This window comes from Brachyistius frenatus, unplaced genomic scaffold (genome assembly GCF_029030835.1).
Source record: "Brachyistius frenatus isolate BFR_SWC_R1_liver_20210118 unplaced genomic scaffold, ASM2903083v1 Contig_88, whole genome shotgun sequence".
NCBI lineage: Eukaryota > Metazoa > Chordata > Actinopteri > Embiotocidae > Brachyistius > Brachyistius frenatus.
In genome coordinates, this window is record NW_027210687.1 from 1,496,584 (window position 1) to 1,520,000 (window position 23,417).

A 23,417-nucleotide genomic window follows, 5' to 3' on the forward strand; every position below is an offset into this window, starting at 1 on the left:
ATAGCAGTTCTACTGCAGGTGCCATATGAATACTGTGAAAGTTTCAAAGTACTGAGTCCACGAAGAAATGCATAAAGCTTGTGTTCAGCAACTGTGCTGTTTGTAGTGCCAGAAGTTTGTGATGTCACAAACCCATGCTCATGTCATTTGTCTATCCTCAGCATGGCCCAGTGTCCAACCTATAATGTGGAAGAGACCCAGAGCGGTCATTCATTGTGGAGGCAGTAAATTATCAGACTGTAGAAAACCTGTGGTTGGCATCAGTCAGAAAAGAGTCATCCAATCAGAAGAGAGTGTCCATGATATCAATACGCCTTTAAGACGCAGACTCAAAACAGACTGTTGTTGGTAGAGCTCCAGAGAGAAGTTTAAGAGAGGTGTAAATCTAAATACTGAAATGATTTTTGTTACTTTAAACCACAAAAACACTTTCTAATGGATATCAAAACTGCAGATAAAACAACGTAAAAGTATGAAATATGCTGCTTGCTTCTGTGAAAATATTTTAAGCTAAAACATTTTCTAAATTCAAAATATTAACTCAGCTGTTGACTTTTCCCTGCCTGTTTATTTAGGTATATGTGTATATGGGTGGGTGAGTGTATGTGTCTGCCCGTGCACTAAGGTTGACTGACCCCTGAAAAATGTTACTCTCGTTGTAATGTAATGAGTTATGACTGCTGCTCCCGAGGGAGGCACACGCCACCTACACACACACACTCACACTGACGTCACTCGCCTTGATGCCATTCTTAAGGTTTTGTGTGGACAGACATTGTAAACGGTTCTTAATTATGCCTGTGGACTACTGCTGTGGTAAAAGAAGGGAAAAAAAACAACAGTTATTCATTTGTCTGCAGGCTGTAACTTGGTGGCTTATGTTTGGTCCCCAGGGAGAGGCTTGTAAGGAGATAGATAGTAGAACGGACGGCTGGCTAAAACGAAGGAGAAAAAGAAAGAAACACTAATAATTGTAATGAGATTCATTTGTAAACAGATGAATGAAAGGATCCTGGTTTGAAACACTGAAGGAAAGAGACAGGAATAAATTAGATGAAACTTGAATGATTCCAGAGGGGAAATTTGGGGCATTGCAGCAGCACACTGTTGAATGTAGATCAGATTCAGATCTCTTTGGAGTATGCCTGCCAACTTACTTTTTATGTATATGTTACAAGTCAAGACACCACACATCATTCAAATGTAATGATTAAAAATCATTATTGTCCTGAAATACTTTAATGTTTAAGTTTAGTATGGCTGAGTGTTTATGTAGTCAGTGTTTGTCACAACGAAATACTTAATGCTCACATGTTTCTTTCAGCAAAGATGCTACAGTGGCTACGCTTTGGCATGATACTTGGTTGACCTGGTAAAACATCAGCAAGGTAGCATTTTCACTGTGAGCTTGTTAGTGTGTTGAAATTTACATCTACCTCAAACCACATCTATACCCAAAAAAAAAGCCCCAAAGAGCTGCTGTCATGGCTCTAAACTCTAGTTCTGTTACAGTATTGAAACTGTCAGTAAAGCAGAAAGATGGATAAACATGTGTCTTCAGATCAGGATGGGAGAAGGAGATAGTGAAGGAAAGATGGATGGTTGTAAATAAAAAGATAGGGCTATTTAAGAAACAAAAAGATGCGAGAAAAGAAAGTGGTAGTGAGCAAAAACAAAATTTGATGGGTGCAAATATGCAAACCGTAAAGAATAGACAGAAGAGAATAGAGTACAGAAGAAGAAAAGGGACAAAGCTCTGCTCTACAAGGCAGGAAAGGTTTGAATGAGGACAAGAAGGAGTGACAGACAGTAATCCTCTCTCTTCTCCCTGTCTGTCCAGCTGATGACGAAGCATCCAGCAAAACGGCTGGGCTGTGGTCCAGAGGGGGAGAGAGACATCAGAGAGCACAGCTTCTTCCGCTACATGGACTGGGAGAAAGTGGAGAACAAGGAGGTGCAGCCACCTTTCAAACCCAGAGCTGTAAGTGTGACCCCACTGAACCCGACGTGACCGCAAATAAGGGTGCTGCTCACTGACCGGAGTTTGTGGTTATAAAGTCCCGGCGAAGTATCCGCTGAGAGCGACGTGGATGGTCGTGGGTGCAGAACAAATTTTACACCTCTTCCCTTCTTTCTTTCTAACGTCCTCTATTTCCTGTTGGACACCCATCTCTGTCTTTATTCTTCTCACTTGTTTCTGTCTGATGTTTCTGTCTCTTTCCCCTCCTCTGTATGGGACAATGCACACAGGTAAGTGAGGAAATGATGGTGACGATGATGATGGTGGTGCTGAGGAATGTGTGGCGATGAGGGCAGAGCTGGTGGTGATGATGATGATGATGATGATGATGATGATGATGATGATGATGATGATGATGATGATGATGATGATGATGCCTGAAATGTTGAGGCGGAAGATGTTAATGAGACAGGTGCAGTGACGAATGAGGGCCGGAGGAGGAAGACGTTCAATACTGGTGACAGCTTTGAATGTACGTACATTCATCCACACTTAAAACTGGTGTCTGCAGGTTGGTGCAGTTGTGGTCCATGTCCTGAGAGGCTTTTTGTCTTTTTGTCTTCACCGGGTTCGACTGAGTTTACACTGAACCTCCAGGGAATAATGTCCACGACTGCACAGTTTCAGCTAAAGTGACCTAAAACAACTGTGTTTGTGTTTTTGTTTGCTGGACGACAAAATGAGTTTGATCATAGCGAGAGTCAGAATGATGTCATGTAATACTCACACACACACACACACACACGTATACACAATGTGTACACACACTCACACAGCCTTAGGCCACACCGCTGCTGAAGAATTTTTATGCAGCTTTCTCGGCCCGCTGGGGCTTTGCACACACGCGTGTGTGCGTGTGCGTGCGCGTGTGCATTGTTATATACATGTATATTTCCTCATGTGCGACAGAGGTCACCGTTCAGACCTTGCTGCTTGAACACTGAGGTGTGTATCTGCAGAGTCTCCTCTGATGAGACTGTGAACATATGTTCGCTACTTTTTCTCTCCTTCTGTATTCATCTCTTCTTTCTGTTTGATCTCGTCGTTCTAACATCCTTCACCACCCTGTCACTCACTCCTTCTCTCTCTTCCTGTCTTTCTTCTAACTCAGAGATTTTGTGTTTACGCCACGTAAAAGTTTAGGCTTCACTTTAGCATCTGAATGTGGTTTATTGATGCTTCGTGGTGCTATGTTATCAGACTAATTTTATGCTGCTGTGTTATTTCAAGGAAGGTCTCGCTTTATTTCTAAATTAAAAACCACCTTCTTTTTTTTTCTAAGTTATGCTGTTTCTGTACGGGTAGTTGTTTATGAAGGATGTGTGATGCTTTCAAAGTCGGAAGTGTCGGCTCGCTTTGGTTAGACGTTCACTTCCTGTTCCTGTTCTTGATGACTGTCTGTTTGTGGTTTTATATGCTGTGGATGCCTTTGAAGAATCTTGTTTGATGGTTGAGCTCAGGAGCTTTTGAATGTGTGAGTGACTTGACAGACCAACTACCAGACGGACCGACTGACTGATTAATTCCTTCATCCAAAAAATAAAAATGTTCATGTCATTACCTTGAACTTTCATTTAAACTTACTGTAAACGTACTGCTCACTGTGCAGCCATTTTCATTCACCTGTCCTTTCAGCAGTCGATTGTCAGCCTATCTATGGTGTCATCCATCCATCCACCAACTGGTTCACTGTTGCTGTGCATCAACACATCTGTCCTTCCATCTACACATTTTATTCTCTGTGTTCACATTTTTTTTGTGTATGTTTCTGTTTATTTGCACGCTCGGGGGCCCGGTCTCAAATCAAACCTGTCCTGGAGTGCGCTACAAAAACTTCAAACAGTACAACAGCAGAAAACGACATCAAAATATCATCAACACATATGAACCGCTTCGTCTTTTGGGAATCTGAGATCTGTCTGACTCGAGAACTTTTGTTTGCCATAAAACAATTAGATTACCACTTTATTTTTACTAAAGGAGCATTCCACCAAAACAGACCCAGTCGTATTCCTGTTGACTTTTGTTCCTCTCTCAAATGAGACATTTTGTACAAGATTGATTTCCAGATCCTTCTAAACCATGCGGCTATTTTTTTTTATTTCCCTTTGTATCAACTTGGTCCAATCTGGTTCCCCAAACAGGTTAAAACAAATGCAAGTAATTAGCTACAAATACTATTTGACCCTGGTGTATTTCTCATTTCATATTATTTCCCCAAACTATAAACAGTCTGGCTTAATTTCATTTGGTTTTCCGAGTTACAGAGATTTAATGAGTTTGTAGTTTTCCTCTGGGTGATGTTGTCAGAGGACACTGAATCCTTGTTGTGTTAATTAAAGCTCAGTGCAGTGATGGAGATGGGGGGAAAAAAAGGAATAGCTCAGCCCAAAGTCCCTGTGAGGCATACTGTCGGGAAAATATAGTTTTCAAGTTAATAACTTGTTTTATGTACTTAGACGGACGCACATCTCGGGGGGATATAAGCTCTTTTTTTGGGTTCCCAGTGGTCAGAAGTAGCAAATGAAGTGGACTGAAATGAACAATGACTTCTTTTATTTCAAATTGCTTCTTGAGAAAACAAAATTCTACCTAATGTGAATTGTACAGTTGTCTGAGATTATTTCATTCACTTTTTTGTAAGCACGAAGATAACCGAGAGTCTGATTGGAGACAGAATATCTGTGATGGATACAGAATATCTTGAAATTTATTGAAATAATTTGAGCATTATTCACACAAATATCTGCTGCTCTTTTGGATCCAATCTGATTGTCTGATTTAGTTGATCATATCTCAGTAGATCTCCACTGCTACAGCCTATAATTACCTCACAATCACACTAATACTCATCTCGATGCTTTGTACCTACAACTTTTATTTTGAAATCCTGGTTAATTCCGAGTCTTTTAACCATAAAATCGACATAAAATATCCAGGAAAAAAACAACTTTTGGTGGAAATGCTCTTTATTAAAAAGTTCTATCTCAAAGCATTACGCTTCTATGATCGCTAATTTAACATAGTGCACTGCCATGGGATGTTTGAGACTTCAGTGACCTCCTGCTTGAAATTTGAGTTGAATATGCTTCAAATATTTGAAAAAGCAAAGCATTACCTGAGGCGTGCTTTCTTTACTGTATCATCTCCTGAGAGTGATATTCTTGTATCACTTCTGAGGCAATAACAAATTGTATTTTATCCACCACTAATGGACAGTTAAATCAAGCACGCCCCGAGTGCTGCCTCTTATTCAGATATTTGAAACCATGATGTCATCTCACACCCTGGTTCAACCTACCATTCCTCCCTCTTTTGTTTTCCTCTCCTTCTTCCATCCATTCCTGTCCATCCCCCACCCCCACCCCTTCCCAATCCACCCCCTCCCTTCCTCCCGAACTCCATCCCTCTCCTCGCCCTCCTTAACAGTGCGGACGGGATGCCGAGAACTTTGACCGTTTTTTCACGCGCCACCCGCCAGTGCTGACCCCTCCCGATGAGGAAGTGATTCAAAACTTGGACCAAGACGAGTTCCAGGGATTCTCCTTTATCAACCCAGAGTTCCCAGGAACTGCTGCCACCACCACCACTGACACCGAGCAGGCTTGATTTCAGCTCATGCACGGACACATGGACACACACACACACACACACACACACACACACACACACACACACACACACACACACACACACACACACACACACACACACACACACAAACTCACACAAACATTTACATAATCTTTTTCTCCATTATTAACCTTACGTACCCTGAAATCTACACTCAGAAATACATATTAACGTCAGATTTTCTGGGAAATATTTGTGTTGTCACAGTTATCAAGAAGCCATTAAACTGATTAAGCTTTGAATACACAGATTAGTTGTTCACACTGTTGCAACTTAGAGGATGTGTTGGCCCCTATCTGATTGCATGTACTGTAGTAGAAATGCAAAGTTAAAAATAGAAGTTGAGGTAATTGCGTTTTTTTATAAACCTGCTTATATGTAATTCAATTATTGCTACAACTCAGTAAGATACACCATACAGTATGGCAGCAACTTTGTCTTAGCATTGCTTCTGAGAGGCTTATCACTATAAACCAGTGCAGTGTAGTAGAATAGTATGCATGATACAGTAAATAACATTTGTAGGGAAACAAGAAGCATCTGATTCGCCACAAGCTTTTTTGAATCGGACTTATTTTGTATCTTGGGTGATTTTCAACTCGTGTTGCTTGCAGTGTGAACAAAGAGTTTGTGTTTAATTTACCATGTCTAATCAGAATACGATTTGGAAATTAACTGGGACCTTTTAACATTCATAAATTATCACATTTAAAATGAGGGAGAAAAATGTTTGGATAATTAAAGCAGCATTTTTGCATCATAAAAGAGTAATTAAACGGAAGCAAATTTATTCATTTATTAAAAAATTGACAACCAAACTACAGAATATCAATAAGTCATGATTACCCCAGCCCACACAAATACACAACTGCAACACCTCCTGTGTAACATAGCTTCAGCATCCCATGTTAGGATTTTTATTTGGGTGGAAATTGTGATTTAACTTTTCTTTTTCTTCATTCCTCGGCTTTTCCAGTGCATTTTGGTTAGGCCTGCAACTCTAGTGTGCTTTTTAATGAGTGTATAATAATAATAATAATAATAATACTAGTGTCTGTATGTTTATCCTTATCTTAGCTAAAACTGGAATGCTTGACAAACATGCATGAGTTTCTATATCATAGAAGAATAGCCCTGAAACTTGTCTCCCAACTGCATTTTAGCATCTTATCTTACGGGGTATTATTTTATCCAATAAGCCTGATATTGTCCAATCAGATCTGCACCACAAATATCTGATTTCCTGCCCGTGTATTTGCTGCCCATCACTGGCTCATAGTGGTAAAATGCTGTTGGGAAATGTAGTCTTCACAGCGGGTTTGAGTCAGTTAAATGCATAGGTAATACTATTTCTTATACTCTGAACTGATATCTGTTATTTAGTATCTACGCAATGAAAGAGACGAGCAGTTAGTTTCTTTGTGTTTTACAAAAGCATGATTCCAATACCTGGGCGCTTGTTTACAGTGTGTGTGTGTGTGTGTGTGTGTGTGTGTGTGTGTGTGTGTGTGTGTGTGTGTGTGTGTGTGTGTGTGTGTGTGTGTGTGTGTGTGTGTGTGTGTGTGTGCGTGTGCGCATGTGTATTTCATGTGTGTGTATGTATGTGTGTGAAAGAGGACTGTGTAGTTTTATATGTGTGTCCATACTGCCTTCCCAGCGCCTTGCCTGGCCGTGTGTTTACGTTAGTTCGTACTGTGGATGTCGGCACCCCCCTTCATATCGAGCAGTATTAGAATGATCCACTTTATTTCCAACCAGCAGCTCCACAAGACAACCAGTCCTAAATGTTGGGTTTGAATCAACACTGTCAACAAATCCACCCCGTAGAGTCCCTGGAAAGCAACACCTCAGAACCACGGATGGTTTGCAGGTTGAGATCTATGGGCTGAAAATCTAAACCGGGCCTAGGTCCCTGCTTTTAAAATGCAGGTTAAGTACCTGAGCCTTTCATAAAGGTACTAGGCCTAGAAAAAGCTTCTTTGATAGAAAAGAGAACAGCAACAGAAGAACAGACCAAATTATCAGGTAGCCCTGCAGTTTGGATCTAGGTTTTCCGAAGTAGGATTTGATGCCCGGCTCACTGTGATTGGTGCTTTTCTGTGTGCGCAATAAGAGTTTCCATCCTAACTACAGCTGCAGGAGATGTGGACACAGGTTAAAGCTCGGCCTCCTGAAGCAGGAAAATATCTGTGTGTGTTTTTCGTCTTTTGTTTTCCCTAACTAGCAATAATCCTGCTGACAGGAATACAGAACTGGTGGTTCGAACTGGAAGTGATTTACATACAGAGGCGATGAAGTTATTAGTGTAGGCCTGCTCAACTCAGCCAGAGAGAAGTGTGGGTACTTTACATACTTGGTGCAGTTAACATCATTGAAATTTCTTTATCACAGAGGGGGGAGTTTTTTTCTGCAAAGTGGGCACATTAACATCCTGGTTCAGTGGTGTTTATCAGTAATATTCTACATGTGCAACTGAAGAAGAAGTCCATTTGGTTAAATTTGCTGGGAGAAATTAGAGGTTTTCATGGGTCCACCTAGTTCTGAAGACTCGACCAGTTAGATTGGACGGGTCTTGTTTTACTTCCTTAGGTATCAAGTCTGTGTGATCATATGTCTAATCCGATAAATGAATCCAAGCATTCGATCAGCCATGATCAATCACCACGGGAGAAAATATTCTAGGGAATCGGTAAAGATTAAAAGCAGTAAATGAAAATTACCTTTTGAATTTGATTTACAAATATTATCTTGTGTCTTTCAATCACCTGGTTAGCTACAGAATGTTTTATTGTTGGTGCAAGAGGAGGCATTTGTTTCTCGAAATTAGTCTTTAAAGAATTTTTTTTTTTTAAATTGCATTGGCATTAGTTTCTTTGACTCTACATATCTTCTTAGGACATTATTATTAAAGTATGTTGTTGTTCAGTCAGGTCCGCTTGTTTATTGATAGTACTATATGTTTCTGCCTGTGTTAGTATTCACTCTCTATGTTAGGTCTAATTATCCTCCTGTGTAACCGGATCAGGTCTGACTGTGTATTGATCCCCTTCAGATCGGATCTTTCTGTTTTGAAAATAATTTGAGCACTCAGGGTTTGGGTCAGTCTGTCATGGTTCAGGTTCAGATCCGGTCCATCGTTTTGTACCCATGAACACCTCTAGTGGGAAAACTAATTCACATGACGGAATAACAGGACCTGACAGGCATGGGAGTGAAAGTGGTTACTGCTTGCATGTCCACTGACAAGATATCGGAAAGAAATCAGGATAATGAAGATAAGTGACATCTTAGAATATCTTTGGAAGTGACTATAAGTTAATAATGGATCAATGTAGAGGACAACAACATTTCAAAACTGTCTGATAACTATAATCACGTACACTTTGGCTACCGTCCGACAGACAGACCGTCTAAGTTAAAAGAAAGAGACCATTTTTTGCTTGATTTTTGCTTTTTGCAGTAAGACAGATGATAACATGTTTTCATGGCCTTTATTGGCTTTGTTACTGAATACTTTCACCCACAGCCACCTATTATGCACTTAATAGGAACATGTAAGGTCACTTTTGGAGACAGGCCTGTTGAGCTTAAGTAACTTCACATCTTGATTGAGTTAAAGATGCCCTACAATGGTAATCTAGTTTTCAACCTTGTTAACATGTCAGTGTGGTGTTCTTTTATGCTACGGGTCAAAATAAGCAGTCAACACCATAGCATTTCCACTTTGCAACTCCAGTGCGCCAATGACAGTCTCAAACAAACAGATTCAGACAGCCAGAGTTTCATGCATCACATGCCTAAGGAACCAATCCTGTCAACTTGTGGGGCGGGATTTTCCAATTCATTGAGCTGCAGGCGAGTGGTGGAGGGGGGGGTGGAGATAGAGGCGGAGACTGTTTGCCTATTCATAGATCTGTGTGTACAGAATGAAGGCAAAGGTGTAGCGTTACATCTAAAACTACTAAATATGTACTTTTGATTGACAGAGTTGAGCTGGTTTAATCAATGCCAGGGGACGGGCTTTAACAAAAGTTATACATCTGCATAAGGTTGGTCCTGTTGAAGATCTCTAGTCTTATAACTGCTGGTGAGTTCAGCAATGAAGAGCAGTTTTACTGTTGTCTCATTTCATCCTCAGCTATGAGTGTGAAAATAAATCCATCTGTTGTGTTTTTATGACTTGATGATGTAAACCTACAGTCTGTATCCACTGTCTGTGTTGTATTTCCATTGTCAGTATTGACTTCAGTCATCGTCTCTTTAATTCTAGCAGCAACAACAAATACACACATATACATATATATATAAAAACATATATTACTGTGTCAAATGATAACTACACATGTGGTCAGTATTGTAAAGGAGAAGAGGTGGACAGGTCGTACTACAGGATTGGTGTTTTTGTTTTTGATTCCTTCTTGCTGAAGGAGACCCAAAACAAACTCTGCATGAAAAAAAAAAAAAAAAGCTTTTGTTTTACCTTTTTATTAGTTAGGATTTATATACATTTAACATATTAGGGTGATCCATATTTTCTGTCAGCATTGCTTCAAAAGTGTGATCCAAGCTACTGTTACGTGCGCTGTGTGTGAAAATACATTTACAGTATATCTGAAGAAGAAGAAGAAAAAAAGAGGAAAAAATGCTTTTCACAATGCTTTCCATGTGCCAATTTTTTTTTTGTTTTTCCAAGAAAAGCAGACATACCTAAAATAAAGAATTTAAAAGATGTGTTAGAGGATGTTTGTTGTGTTTTCAACTGTTTGAATGTGCTTCAGGAAATGTCTGTAGTCGCTGTGGGTTTCTCTCTGCTTCCAATTTCTTTTTATTTTAGCCTTCATTCGCTGGCTCTTAATTCATCCCATTCTCATACAAACACACACACACATACACACACACACACACTGTTGCTGTCCATGGAGTATAAACTGATTTGATGGTAATATAAAATAAGGAGGCGATAGAGGACAGTGAGAGAGAGAGAGAGAACGAAAAGCAGGTGAGAAGAAAGAGAGATTAGAATGATGGAAGGTGACAGACAGGGAGGTTTCTGAGCAACTGGAAGGAAGAAAGAATAAGAGATGAAAGAGAAGAAGAGGGAAGCGATGAACAACGATGACGGGAGGTGAGGAGAAGAGGAAAAATAGGAATTACGAAGGGGACAGTGGTGAGGAGGAAAAGTATGGAGGGAGGGGACGAGGAGGCAAAGCGAGGCTCTGTGAAGCGAGGCATGCAGCTACGACAGGCTGTGCATATTTCATGGCTGCCACTTATCATAAGAGCCTTTCCCTGATGGGGGAAGCGTAGGTCTGATGACTTCAAGGAAATAACATGCAGAACACGGCCTACATACACACAGCCCTGCTGAGCCACTCAGCCGCTTCTCGCCACCTCTAAAGCTGCTCACAATCCACTGTAGTCGAGCCTCCGCTGCTGCTGCTGCTCCTACGAGCTGCACATTTACTTTTAATAACTGTATCTTGCACCATTTACTACTACCCCTAGTGCATTATTATGTTAACAAGTTTGGAAACAAACGACACGCAGTGGTTGTGACTTACCTAAGCCGTGAAGCAAAATCTACAACGTACCAATCATCCACCTGGAACGCTTCAATCTGTGTCCGTAGAACTGGTGAAAGAGATTGAAAATGCTGGGTTCACAAATAGCAAGGTACTTTGCTGTGAGTGTCCATCCAGAAAATGCTCATAAATAATGACTATTCTTTAGTATCTAACAAAGCTCAGCCACGTCCCGCCTAAGCTGGCTATTACTTTTTTGCCCAGGCCTGATTCACACTGAACACACACAATGAGTACAATTAGAAAATGTGACATTTAAAACATGTACTTTTGGACCAATTTAGAAAAAAAAAAATGTCATGACCCTGAATTATTTGGACCCCAACATCAGCTCTGTATTTATCATGACTGTATATAATTTATAACATGCAGTTGTAACCTTCTGCAGGTCTATCAGGCAACCTTCTGATTTGTACAAGCACATATATCACTTTTACGCAGTGGCATTAAAGCACGCTGGATCAGTCAGCAGTCTGTGCAATGAAAGATGTTGATTCATGTTTAAAGCAGAATGAAGTACTGTTTTTAAAAAAAAAATGTATTACAGTGTTTCCTCTACATAAACAGGTATAATGTTGTTTTCCTAAAATGATAAAGGGTCTCTCTTCAGGTAAAGAGTTTAAGTAGTTTGGACGTTAAGGCAAATCCCCTCAATCCTTCTCTTGCACAGAGTTAGATGACAAGATCGATTCCACTCTGGTATCCGTCCTTTAAATACGAAGCCGGAGCCAGCAGTGAGCTAGGTTAGCATTAACACCGGATACAATGAGAAAAAGCTACTTCAAATCTAATCAAATCATTCTCACTCATTAACATGTTATATCTATATTGTTGAATCCAGGCAGTAAAGTAGCGAGAACAAGGCCATTTGTTTTCACTTTCCGATGTAGAGGTGCACGTAGGAACAAATCTTCGTCGGCACTTCTGCGAAATTTTGGCAATTTAGCCCAAAATGATTAATCTTGGGTACAGTGCTTGTTTGGCTTTGTTGAATTGAACTAACCATTTCAACTATCTACAGAGTGAGCAAACTGAGCTGATGACAGTTCATGTGTTCACTCAGGCTGACGATATACTGTACTATAGTTGTCTTTAATTATGATGGCTGCCTCGCCTATCCCGCATCTGTTTTGGACCGTCAGTTGAGCACATCCTTGGAAATTAATGAGTTCACAAGATGCAATAAGCCCATGGTACTATAATGGCCGTATGTGCATGTGACAGGGTCTGTCCTGCTTTGCAGACTTTTGAAAACTAGAACCTGTCAATTTTTGGGACGAAGGTGCAGGACGAGGGATAAAGATGCTGTGCAGTCCCACACAAAGTGGGACGCCGTGCTCACCCCAACTGAGGTGCTTTAGGTTGGTGATACAACCTCGCAACTTGTTGCACTGTCATGTTTCTACAGTAAACCACAAACGGACAAACCGAACAATGGCAGTACAGAGGGGCTTTGGAGTTTTTTCCACGGGTTTATGCATACATACATATATACATATATACTTGGAAGGAGAGGGTTAATATTTGTTGCAATTTTCACCCTCTCCACTAGATGCCACTAAATCCTACGTGCTGCTTTTAAGGAAACTAGAAATGGTCTGTAATACTGAGCACGAAACGTTATTAGTAGCAGGTAGACTATAGATCCGAAGACTCACATCCAAGGAAATAGGAGGAAAGAGTCAGTTTTGCTTCAACCTCTGTCGTGAAACAAATTCCATTCAGTGAAACACATTGTTGTGATAAAAATATTACGTATAGTTTAGTGTTGAAGAATAATGTCTTCCTGTTGCTTTGGCCAACAACCTGAGCAGATGACACACCCCACATCCCTCTTTGTTAACTGTATACTAACGCTGTAGTGCAGCTGTATTTTATGCAAATTTATTATAAAGCAATTCAGACTCTGTGTAACAGTAAGTTCCAGCACATAAGCTGTATAAAGTTTGTATTGGAGTGGATGTAATAGCCAGTGTACACAGTAAGCCGCAGCACTGCTGGAGTGTGTGTGATAATTAATTCCAAATGTTGCGGCCCCCAAATTAAAGCCAGTGGCTTCAGCACAAAGCATCCTGCGCTTATCAGCCCAAAACAGGTCAGCGTTCGATACCGCCTTTCATTCACCCTCCTCTCCTCTTCACCTCCCCTTTCCTCTGTGCCTCCCACTCTCCCCGCATCCTCAGCTGACATCGGCTCGTCTCCCGCTAATCCTCTCGTTACTGAAAAGAGATGGGATGAGAGAAGAGAGAGAGAGAGAGAGAGAGAGAGGTGGAGGGGAGTTGAGGCAGGGAGGAAGAGGAGAAGCAGAGGAAGAGAGGGAAGGGAGGTGTAAAGAGGCAAAGACTAAATTGAAGACTGGGAGTCATGTTTCTCTATTAAAGCCACTGCCTCTGGAACACAGTGATGTGAAAAATAATTGTGTGTGTTTGCCCTAATGCCATCTTGTGTTCTGAGCCTTTTATCTATGCATCTATACCAAGGGCCACTGATATTTATCTCACCCTCTGTCCTTTGCTGCATCTCTTTTCCTAATTTTTTCTCTCTCCATATCTCTGTCTCTGCCTCGCAGCATTAACTGCAAGTGAAGCGTGCTGAGATGGAACACATTATGAGCTGGCCTACATGGCTGGCAGCTGTGTGTGTGTGTGTGTGTGTGTGTGTGTGTGTGTGTGTGTGTGTGTGTGTGTGTGTGTGTGTGTGTGTGTGTGTGTGTGTGTGTGTGTGTGTGTGTGTGTGTGCGCGCACGCGCGCGCACAGTTTTCTGAAATGTACACAGTGGACCATTTTCAAGGTTTTGTGACTATAAACACACACTGACACATTTGTGCTTGTGTGTCCAGTCAGATACATGATCAAAATTGCATTGACAGTTAGCATTTAATGATACAATACGCCATATTCAACCAACACATAGATACCAACCCCGTATATCAGAATTACACACCGCCCCGTCCCGTTAGCCTGGCTCCTCCAGACTATTGCTCACAGCTTCAGTTTTCTTCACCTCGATTAGCCTCTGGATACACTGCTAGAATTAGCGTTCACTCAGCAACTCTGAAGGGCGGACCAATCAGCGACCAGTGTCGGTGGTTAGATGCATTTGTCCCGCCCCTCGGTAATCAATGTGTAAAATATTCTTGGTAACTTTAGACGCCAAGTCTGTCGTAGGCAGGTTACAGAGCATCCGTTTACCAATCACAGTGACTATAGTACCCTTACCACCCGTGGATGTGGATGATCCACATAAAAAAAAATAAAGAAGTATTGTTCGTGTAGGCTACCGCAGTGACCTCAGTAGTTTTAGTATTATACTGTGGATGGAAGAGGTTGAATAAAACCAAATCTGACCTTGATAAAAAAAAAAAAACACGTCTGATATCCTCTATGGAAAGTGAATAACACTTCATCCATATGAGTGTCGTACCAACCTCTCTGAGAGGAGGCACTCCAGCGGATATCATGGCCAGGGAACGTGAGGTGGATCTGGGCCAGCTGTGGCAAGCTTGTCCCTGTGGATGGAGGGAGCGCCTCTCAGGCCGTGGGAGAGTTGGCAGATGAAGGTAGGAGATGCAACTCTGGTTTGTGGTTTCTGTGAGCTCTCCTGTCCCTCTCTGTCCTCCTACGCTGCTGAACCCACCACCCTCTCCCTCTCTCTTCTCAATCTGTCCAAACAGAAATGTGCTGTTGTGTTCAAAGCTTGTATCTACATTCTGCCTTTTGAAGTGTTGGACTTTGCTGGATTCTGTCTCCTTTCTTCACCTCCATCCTTCCTCTTCCTCATGTTGTGATTTGGACTGTGGCTTCAGTGTTGTCCAGATGTACATGCTGTCTGACACTCGGACTCTTGACTTCATGGATGTGTTCGATAAATCACTGGTTTCCCTCGCTGTCTGTTCACACAAAATATTTATGGCTGAGGATTTTCCGAGATTGTTTGTGCCCTGTGAGATTTTCTCTGTTACTGCTGCTTTCTTGGTGATGTGAATATTTATGTGTTTTATTCTGTCCATTTCCTACTCTTCCTCTGTGTTGCTTTTCGTATCCATCTGTGTTTACTATGAATTACCTTTCTGTATATTTATCCACGGTGTTCTGAAATTATGTCGTAATCAATGGCAATATTTTCTTCCTGGTTATTTGGTGTCTCCAAATACACTCACTCTGCGTATAAATTCATATTTTTATATGTGTGAGAATCAGTTACTTATTAAACATTTGGTAGTCTTAACACATACATAAATACATAGGCCTACAATAATTGATTTGTCAAGAATGACATGCTAGCATAGATCTAACGTGCAAATTTTGATTATAAGACTGTTTCAGCTCAATATCACAGCAAATTGTGTAATGCACACGTCTGTCCTGGCGTTGATGTCGGAAAAACGCCAACGTGAACACAGGCAGGTTACGTGGTAGAAGTCATGGCACAAAAGTCTCTTGATGGAGGTAATGATACAGTACAAATCTGCTGAAATTCAGGAGGTAGTCCAGTGGTGTATGTCACAAACTTTCTCCCAGGAAGATTGATTCAAGTCTGGGAGGTGAAAAGGTGGGTTTGTTTTGTTTGGGGGTTTTTTGTTGTTGCTTTTTTATTCCTAACTGTAACCGCATGGTTTTCCCCTGACCCTAAGGTTTTTTTTTTATTTTTTTTATTAGTCCTAACCATGTGGGTTTCAACATGGTTTTGTTTTCCTAAAGCAAGTGACTCTGATACGTCTCACTAAGCAAAGGCGTGACACTGACACCCTCCCCTCTAGTGGATATGTATGTGTATTACACGCTATGCCGGGTTGGACTGTTTATTGTAACAACAGTCATGTAAAAATGCAAAACTGAGGATCACACAATAGGCTGATTAGATCAAGTTAAAGTCGAGACAATTCTCATTTCACTAAAATATTAACCAACTGTGTCACTGAGTGTTTGCATGCTCTTGTGTTCCTAATACAGTATTTGTTTCTGGTGCATCTCAGCAAACAAACGAGGCTGGATTTTTTTTTTTTTTTGCGAGTTAGAAGTTCTCAGTGACTTTGATGAAAGTTGAAAATGGCCACATTTGGGATAAAGTGTACTAAAGTCTGTAATGTGCTGGCTCTGGCTATGTTTCTCTCCACGCCTGTTCTCTGGCGAACATCCTACAAGCCATAGTCAGCACCCACCGCTATGTGTGTGTGTGTGTGTGTGTGTGTGTGTGTGTGTGTGTGTGTGTGTGTGTGTGTGTGTGTGTGTGTGTGTGTGTGTGTGTGTGTGTGTGTGTGTGTGTGTGTGTGTGTGTGTGTGTGTGTGTGTGTGTGTGTGTGTGTGTGTGTGTGTGTGTGTGAGTAAATACCGTCTTCCCCTTGGTGTTTGCTCTTATACAGAGAGCTTCACAGTTCCATGAGTGCATATAGCATGCTGAGCCCCAATAATCCCCAATCCACCATGCGAGTGTGTCAGTGTCAGTGTGCGTGAATCAAATGGCAGCCGCTCTCTTTTACCGCATCTTTTTTTTTTTACGCCCCTCCCCCACTCGCTAACGTACACTCCTCCATCTTTAACAGCCTGTTCGCTCTTTTCTTTACACTGTGAGCCAAGCAGTGCATTAACAATTCCCTGCCCCAGAGAAACCCTGTACTACTACTACTACTACTACTACTACTACTACTAAACGCACACACACAGAAATCCCTCACCTCCTACACAAAGTCACAGTTGGCGTTGCCTGTACTCCAGTCTCTCAAGTCCATCCCCTTCCTCTCTTGATTTTCTGTTTGTCGTTTAGCACCTTTCTCTCGTCCTTCTGTTGGAGTGCTGACTCCCCTCGGCTCCTCCTTTACTTTATAAACTATCCCATCATGTCCTTCAATGTCTTTTTGTTTTCCCCTTTGATTAGGATGGACTGCCTGCTGCCATTTTGAAACCTTTGTTGTACCTGATTCTTTCTCTGGGAAAGAGATATTTCACTTCCTGTCATTTTGTCAGATGTTACATGTAGCATGCCAATATGAACAAATCCTTCCCACATAAAGTTTGAGCCTTGACAACAAATAGCTGAATACGAAGGGGTCGCTGTAGCAAGGACAGGACCAGAGGAGGGTGCTCTGATTGTTATTCCTCTACGACGACAACAGCCGGAGGCATCGTGTTTTCACGCTGGCCGTACGTCAGTATGTCTTATGAATATGAATGTGATATCTCAGGAACGCCTTGAGGGAATTTCTTCAAATTTGGCACAAATGCTCATTTGGTCCCCAAGATTAACTGATTCATTTGGTTAGTCAAAGATCAAAGGTCAAGGTCACTGCGATCTTATATCTATCCCATTCTCACTAATGTGATATCTCAGGAACAGAGGGATTTTTTTTTTTCAAATTTGGAACAATCTTTCACTTAGACCTCAGGATGAACTGATGAGACTTTAGTGGTCAAAGGTCACTCCAGACCTCCAGACCTCACAAAACATGATTTAAGCCACAACTCGAGAAATAATACTCGAATTGAGTCATTTCACACAAATGACTAACAGGATTAAATGTTTGTCATTTTGTATCCAAAGGGTCAAAGGTCAACTTCACTGTGACATTATAATGTTCTGCAAAAATGCTTTTTTTTTAACTCAGGAACACATCCACATTTTACAATTTGTAGTTTCTTTGCAGCAACGTCCATATTTAAAGCATTGTCTACTGGCATGGGTACAACTCTGTTCAATCAGCTTTATTGGACGAATTCCTTCTAAGTCTTCACTACATAGGTTATAATAGATATGAACAGACAGGTTGGCAGAGGCATAGGACCACGAGGCAGTAACTCTAGTTCAGTGAGGAAACTCCAGGAGAACTACATTTTATCTTGTCAGGTGGTGGTAAGCCATCTGCACTCTTCTATAACTGCCACAGTGGACTGAAGAAGACAGATACAGTTTTTGCGATATAAAGATGATGTTAAAAATGACCTTGGCTTCTGAGACCTAACTAGAAAGATTGGATTTTCAGGTTCATGAAGAGTGACAGGAAATAAAACAAAAGGCTTCTGAATAAAGGCAAACAATTCACTTCATATGCGGTGTGGTCTGTGGTATGTTATTGACGGCACATATTATCCTCCATTGTCAAATAATGCATTTGTATTAGAAACAATACCATAAACGACCGATTTCCTGCTGCTGACATTGCCTGGGATTGTGATGGATTTTGAAGGTACACCTAATATCTTGGAAATGAAATTAACCATCATGTTTGCTTTTCTTTTTCAATCAGCAAAAGGAGGTCCAAGTACAGCCACAAATTATAGATACTTCAAAAGCTAGTTTTTTGTCAAGAAACAGAGAAAAGTTGAAATATGAACAAATATGAACCTGGACTCTAAGTTGACAATCCACTGTAAGGTGTTTAACAGCAGTGCTTTTTCTTCTCCCTTTCAATCCATCCCACTCTCCTCCAATCATTGTTTATCTCCTCCCTCCCATCACACCCTCTCACCTTCACAATCTCTTAACGCCACTTGCAGAAAACCCGTCGAGACACCTGTAACTTTGACAAGGAGTTCACCAAGATGCCGGTGGATTTGACGCCGACAGACAAGCTGGTCATCATGAATCTGGACCAGGACGAGTTCCTCGGCTTTTCCTACACCAACCCCGAATACGTGGCTCCTGAAAATTAACACACACTCATGGACTGGTGGAAACTCGGGGTTTCAGAGCAAATAGGAAGGCAAACTAGGTATACGATTACAGTTACTTTGTGTGTGTGCAGTGAATGTCTGCTTTCCAATTAGGTCACACCGGGGGGTTTTCCAATACTTGAGCCCAAGAAAGTCATCACCACAGCAAACATGCACAAAACACTGGATACCAAAGATCCACAAAAGTCCATGGTGTCAAAATCTACTGTTTGTGCATGTGTGACATGATAGATTTATGGAGAGAATATAAACTTCATAAAACCAAAACTGCCAATTTATACAGGACATAATCGATTATAATGATATGGGAAGCACAGACTATACCACTCCACTTAGAATTTGGTTTGCTGCTCCATTTATGACATTAATCTGCTTCAATCCTGCAGCAAGCCTCTCACTATTTTTAGTTTGCTTTAAGTGAAGTATTGTAATAATTTTTCTCATGGTATTTCACAAGTTTTAGTGCACCATTGTGACATCTAAAATGTGACAAAGACTAATCATCGAATACTGTCCGGGATACCAGAATTCGCTGCGACTGGGGTGTGATTGTCCTGGTACTGTTAAAATGGCTGCCGTTGGTGAGTAATGATGAAAGGAGTCCATTTTTTAAGTCTGGCACAGTCTCTCATTGTCCCAGTTTCTAGTCTTGTCCCCTCCCTGTCCACACACGGCCAAATGGGACCAAGAGCTGCAAAGCACACAGGAAATGTACATTTGATGTTTATAGATTACAAACTGGTGTGTCATGATGTTCGCCGTGTAAAGTTTTATATACTCTAATGTTCTTGTCTCTTTGTAAAAATGTATAGGAGGAAACCTTTATAACTCTATCTAGTCGTATCAGTGGAATCTTCTGCAGTCATTTAATGTAAGTGTGGGAAACCGAGGCCGTGCGCTGCAGCCTTTTCCTGCACCGGTAGCCATCTTGACATGCACCATGAACAGCACTGCCTACCGCTTTCACTTGTGCGTATGACCATTGTTCCCCGGTCTCAACCAGCCTGTCATGAGTTGCACTGTGGAAGCGCTGACACACTTAGACTGAGGGTCTCACACTGGGCCATCACAGAGGAATATCACTAATGAGCAAACTTCACAGCCTGTCAAACCTCTTCGTCCTTCTTTTCCCTCCTTTTCTTTATTTGGCTCTTGCCTTTTTCATTTCTCCCTCCTCCCAATCTCCCCGTTGACTTTCGTTTTTTTATTTTTTTGTTTTGGCTCTAAGCCGTATTCCTGACAAGGCCTCGGCGGGAGCCTGGTGTGACGTGGTGTCACAGGGTTGGCAATGCAGCAGTCACCAGTGGAGCATGCACACATACACACATGCAGATGTGCATACAGTGAAGCACGAGCAGCTTTGACAACCCCCAAGTGTGTAATTTCACAAACAGCAATAATAACAACAGCAACGCTGCTTTTCTCATTTTGCACCTACTTTCTCAAATCGATTCGCGTATGTGTGTGTTGGTGTTGTGTTTGTGTGCATAAACATTTGTGCATATATAGATAATTGTCCATATGATAGAATATTTGAACATATGTGTGTGTGTGTGTGTGTGTGTGTGTGTGTGTGTGTGTGTGTGTGTGTGTGTGTGTGTGTGTGTGTGTGTGTGTGTGTGTGTGTGTGTGTGTGTGTGTGTGCCTGAATGTGTGTGTGTAGCTCAACTAAATGAAGCCAATTATTTCAAATTCAACTGAATTTCAGGAAATCTGCCTTCTAGCTTCGAACCACATTACACTGGTTGTAATGCCAACCAACTCTGTGTACTATACACACACATACACACACACACACACAAACAGCCATACAGTCCGATCCATGACTGAGGGTTGGAATTATTAGGTGAAGCGTAACAAGGCGGACAATGACTGTGAAACGTTCGCTCCTGGAGGCACACGAGACATATACTGTAGGTCCATTGCACAGGCCTAGATTTTTTTTCTCCTTCTTTAATCAGCATACACCCTCATGCATACTATATAACGTACATACGCCTATTGTATATATATATACATATATATATATATGTATATATATGCACAAAACCATTCCTAAGTCTTTCACCTTTGGGGAAGTTGTGCTCTGCAGTCTTTTTGTTCTGTTTAGATGTTGTACAGTGAAAAATACATCAAGTACAATCTGTGTTTTGGCCTTTTTCAAATATAGAGCTGTACATTGCTCTGGTCAAGGGTATTAATATCTCTTAATATCGATCACACTGAATCTTAATATCTGCTGTTGAGAATCATAGGCCCTGAAAAGCGTTCAAAAGCACTAGACAGCTGCCTGTTCGTATGACTGAGTTAATGGATGAGTGTCACTGTACGTGCATGTGACACAGATATGTTGAGTACTGTACAATTTAATATACTGTAGGTCTTTTTCTTTTCTTTAACTCTAATAAGAAGTTTCTCTTTTCTGGCAAAGACATAAGCTAACCGCCTAAACATCACCTGACAACTTGTTTATCTTCATGTGAAGCTTTTTTCTTCGCATAAAATAATCATCAGCCAGTATGTGGTTATGTTTGGTGTTAGAAATTAAAGTTCAGGACAAAGAAGAATTATGCTATGCATGCATGTGATGATCTCGTTCTCTTTCATATCTTGATCCATATATGGATTTATTCTATATTAAGTGTTGGACTGGTGTGTGATACTAATTACTTTATTAGACATTAATAGGGTTTATGTTACTTATTTATGAAAAAAGTATGTCTCATGTCATTGCTTCCTATTTAATAAGTATATGTTCTGCTTTATTTGTACATATATAAATATTTTTCAATAGGGGTAAGAGTCTTCCATTTCCATAGTTGCATTTGTACAAATGTGATGTGTTTAAGGGTAAAAATTAAGTAGAAAACATGAAAATAAAGCAGAAAAACATCTGTGTGACTGAAATATAATGACACTTTGAATCAAACTGTTCCTGTTTCATGATCTAATCATGCAGTTTTACAGGTCCTGCAGGGTGGATGTTATTGGCCTAAAAGGGTCCTCCCTCCTTCCCTCTGTTTTTTCTTTCCGACCTTTTCTTTGATCACGCCTTTCCATCTGTCATTTTTCGTTCTGACCTTTCTCTCTCCTTCTTCCCCTCTTCCTCTCCCACTCAGATTCCTCATTTTCTTTCCTCTTGACCTTTCTCCATTTCTATGGGCTGATTTTCTTTAATTCTCTTCTCTTCTCTTCTCTTCTCTTCTCTTCTCTTCTCTTCTCTTCTCTTCTCTTCTCTTCTCTTCTCTTCTCTTCTCTTCTCTTCTCTTCTCTTCTCTTCTCTTCTCTTCTCTTCTCTTCTCTTCTCTTCTCTTCTCTTCTCTTCTCTTCTACTTCATTCTCTTCTCATTATTGCAGAGATATATAATACAGTTTCGCTTTACATTTCTCATGCTTTTCCCTCGCAGTTTGTAGCTTTTCCGAGGCTACTTGACAGTAAACTTGACATATGATGAGGTAATGTTCAATTCAAATTTGATGGCGGCCTTTTGAACTTTAGTTTGCTTCGATTTTAGCTGAGTTTACATGCTAAACAACCAGTCATATAACAATATGCTGAAGATTATTTTCAGTTTTTAAACGCAAAGAACAGCAAAGATACTGCAAGAGAAGAATACAAATGTGTTTTGTGAGATAGTTCACTGATAAGAAAATCTGTATTGTGATGTTTTCAATTGTAGAATAATAAATCTTGTTGAAAAATCACATTGTCCTGTTTCCTATCAAATATTATTTTCAGAAGAGTGTTGAATGTTAATGTTAATATTGCTCTGCAGCAAATAAAAACCGTGAGTCCTCACTGAGGAGGATTACATCTACAACTTTGACATACTTTAGTAATGACCAAGGGTCAGCTTGTTGTAAATCCAACATCATAGTAAATTTGTGAATAAAGTCATTCATTACACTTTCTTTAAATCAGGTTGTACTATCAAAATTGAAAAAGACATCCCCTAACTTCTAAAGCGTTTAGTAATGAGTAACTCTGTTGCCAGGAAACATCTACTGTTTTCTCCAATCAAAAACAACCAATTAAGTAGAGTGACTGCAGTGTGTATAAAAACATTTAGGTATTGTATAGTTTAGTTAATGTATTTGTACTTTTTAAATGTGTATATGCATAAATGGAAAAGCAGGTTTTTCTGTGGTGCAAGTATTCAATTAGTTTATCAGATTACTCTGAGGCAACTCTACTGTAAGTTAAAATCTTTCATCATTAAACATGTGAAATATGTCAGCCATATTCTGCAATACTTTTTTTCACTTTGCTCTAGATAGGAGATAAAGTTGCAGGCTAACCATAGCTTTGTTTGTTTGCTCAGTTGGCTGGAGACAACCTGGCAGAAAGTTGACATAAACAGTAAACGTATGTCTCTTTGTAAGAAGTTGTTGGTGGGGTTCAACCCATTTTAATTAAATCATGCAACAGGTCCACCACAGTGTTTGTCATTAATGTTTGAATGGGACACATAAAAGCGTAATAGTTTGCCTTGGTTTGGTTCGATTTAGGCACA

At 40.6% G+C, this 23,417-nt stretch overlaps 1 protein-coding gene across 3 annotated transcripts in view; it reads left to right on the forward strand.

The window, feature by feature from the left end:
* The window catches only part of LOC138627560 (protein kinase C beta type-like), a 99,249-nt gene extending 78,329 nt beyond the window's left edge, over positions 1–20,920 (forward strand). Inside the window, exons 16-18 of one of the 3 annotated variants that reach the window (XR_011311396.1) lie at positions 1,841–1,981; positions 18,727–20,506; positions 20,567–20,920. Coding sequence is in view for 2 of the 3 variants with exons in the window: in XM_069709978.1 (XP_069566079.1) it covers positions 1,841–1,981; positions 5,450–5,629 (321 nt within the window). In the remaining variant the exon portion in view is untranslated. Of the gene's footprint in view, positions 1–1,840; positions 1,982–5,449; positions 10,385–18,726 lie in introns of those variants that run through there. The other 2 variants (XM_069709979.1, XM_069709978.1) reach the window with 2 other exon arrangements.
* Positions 20,921–23,417: the final 2,497 nt, after the last annotated feature.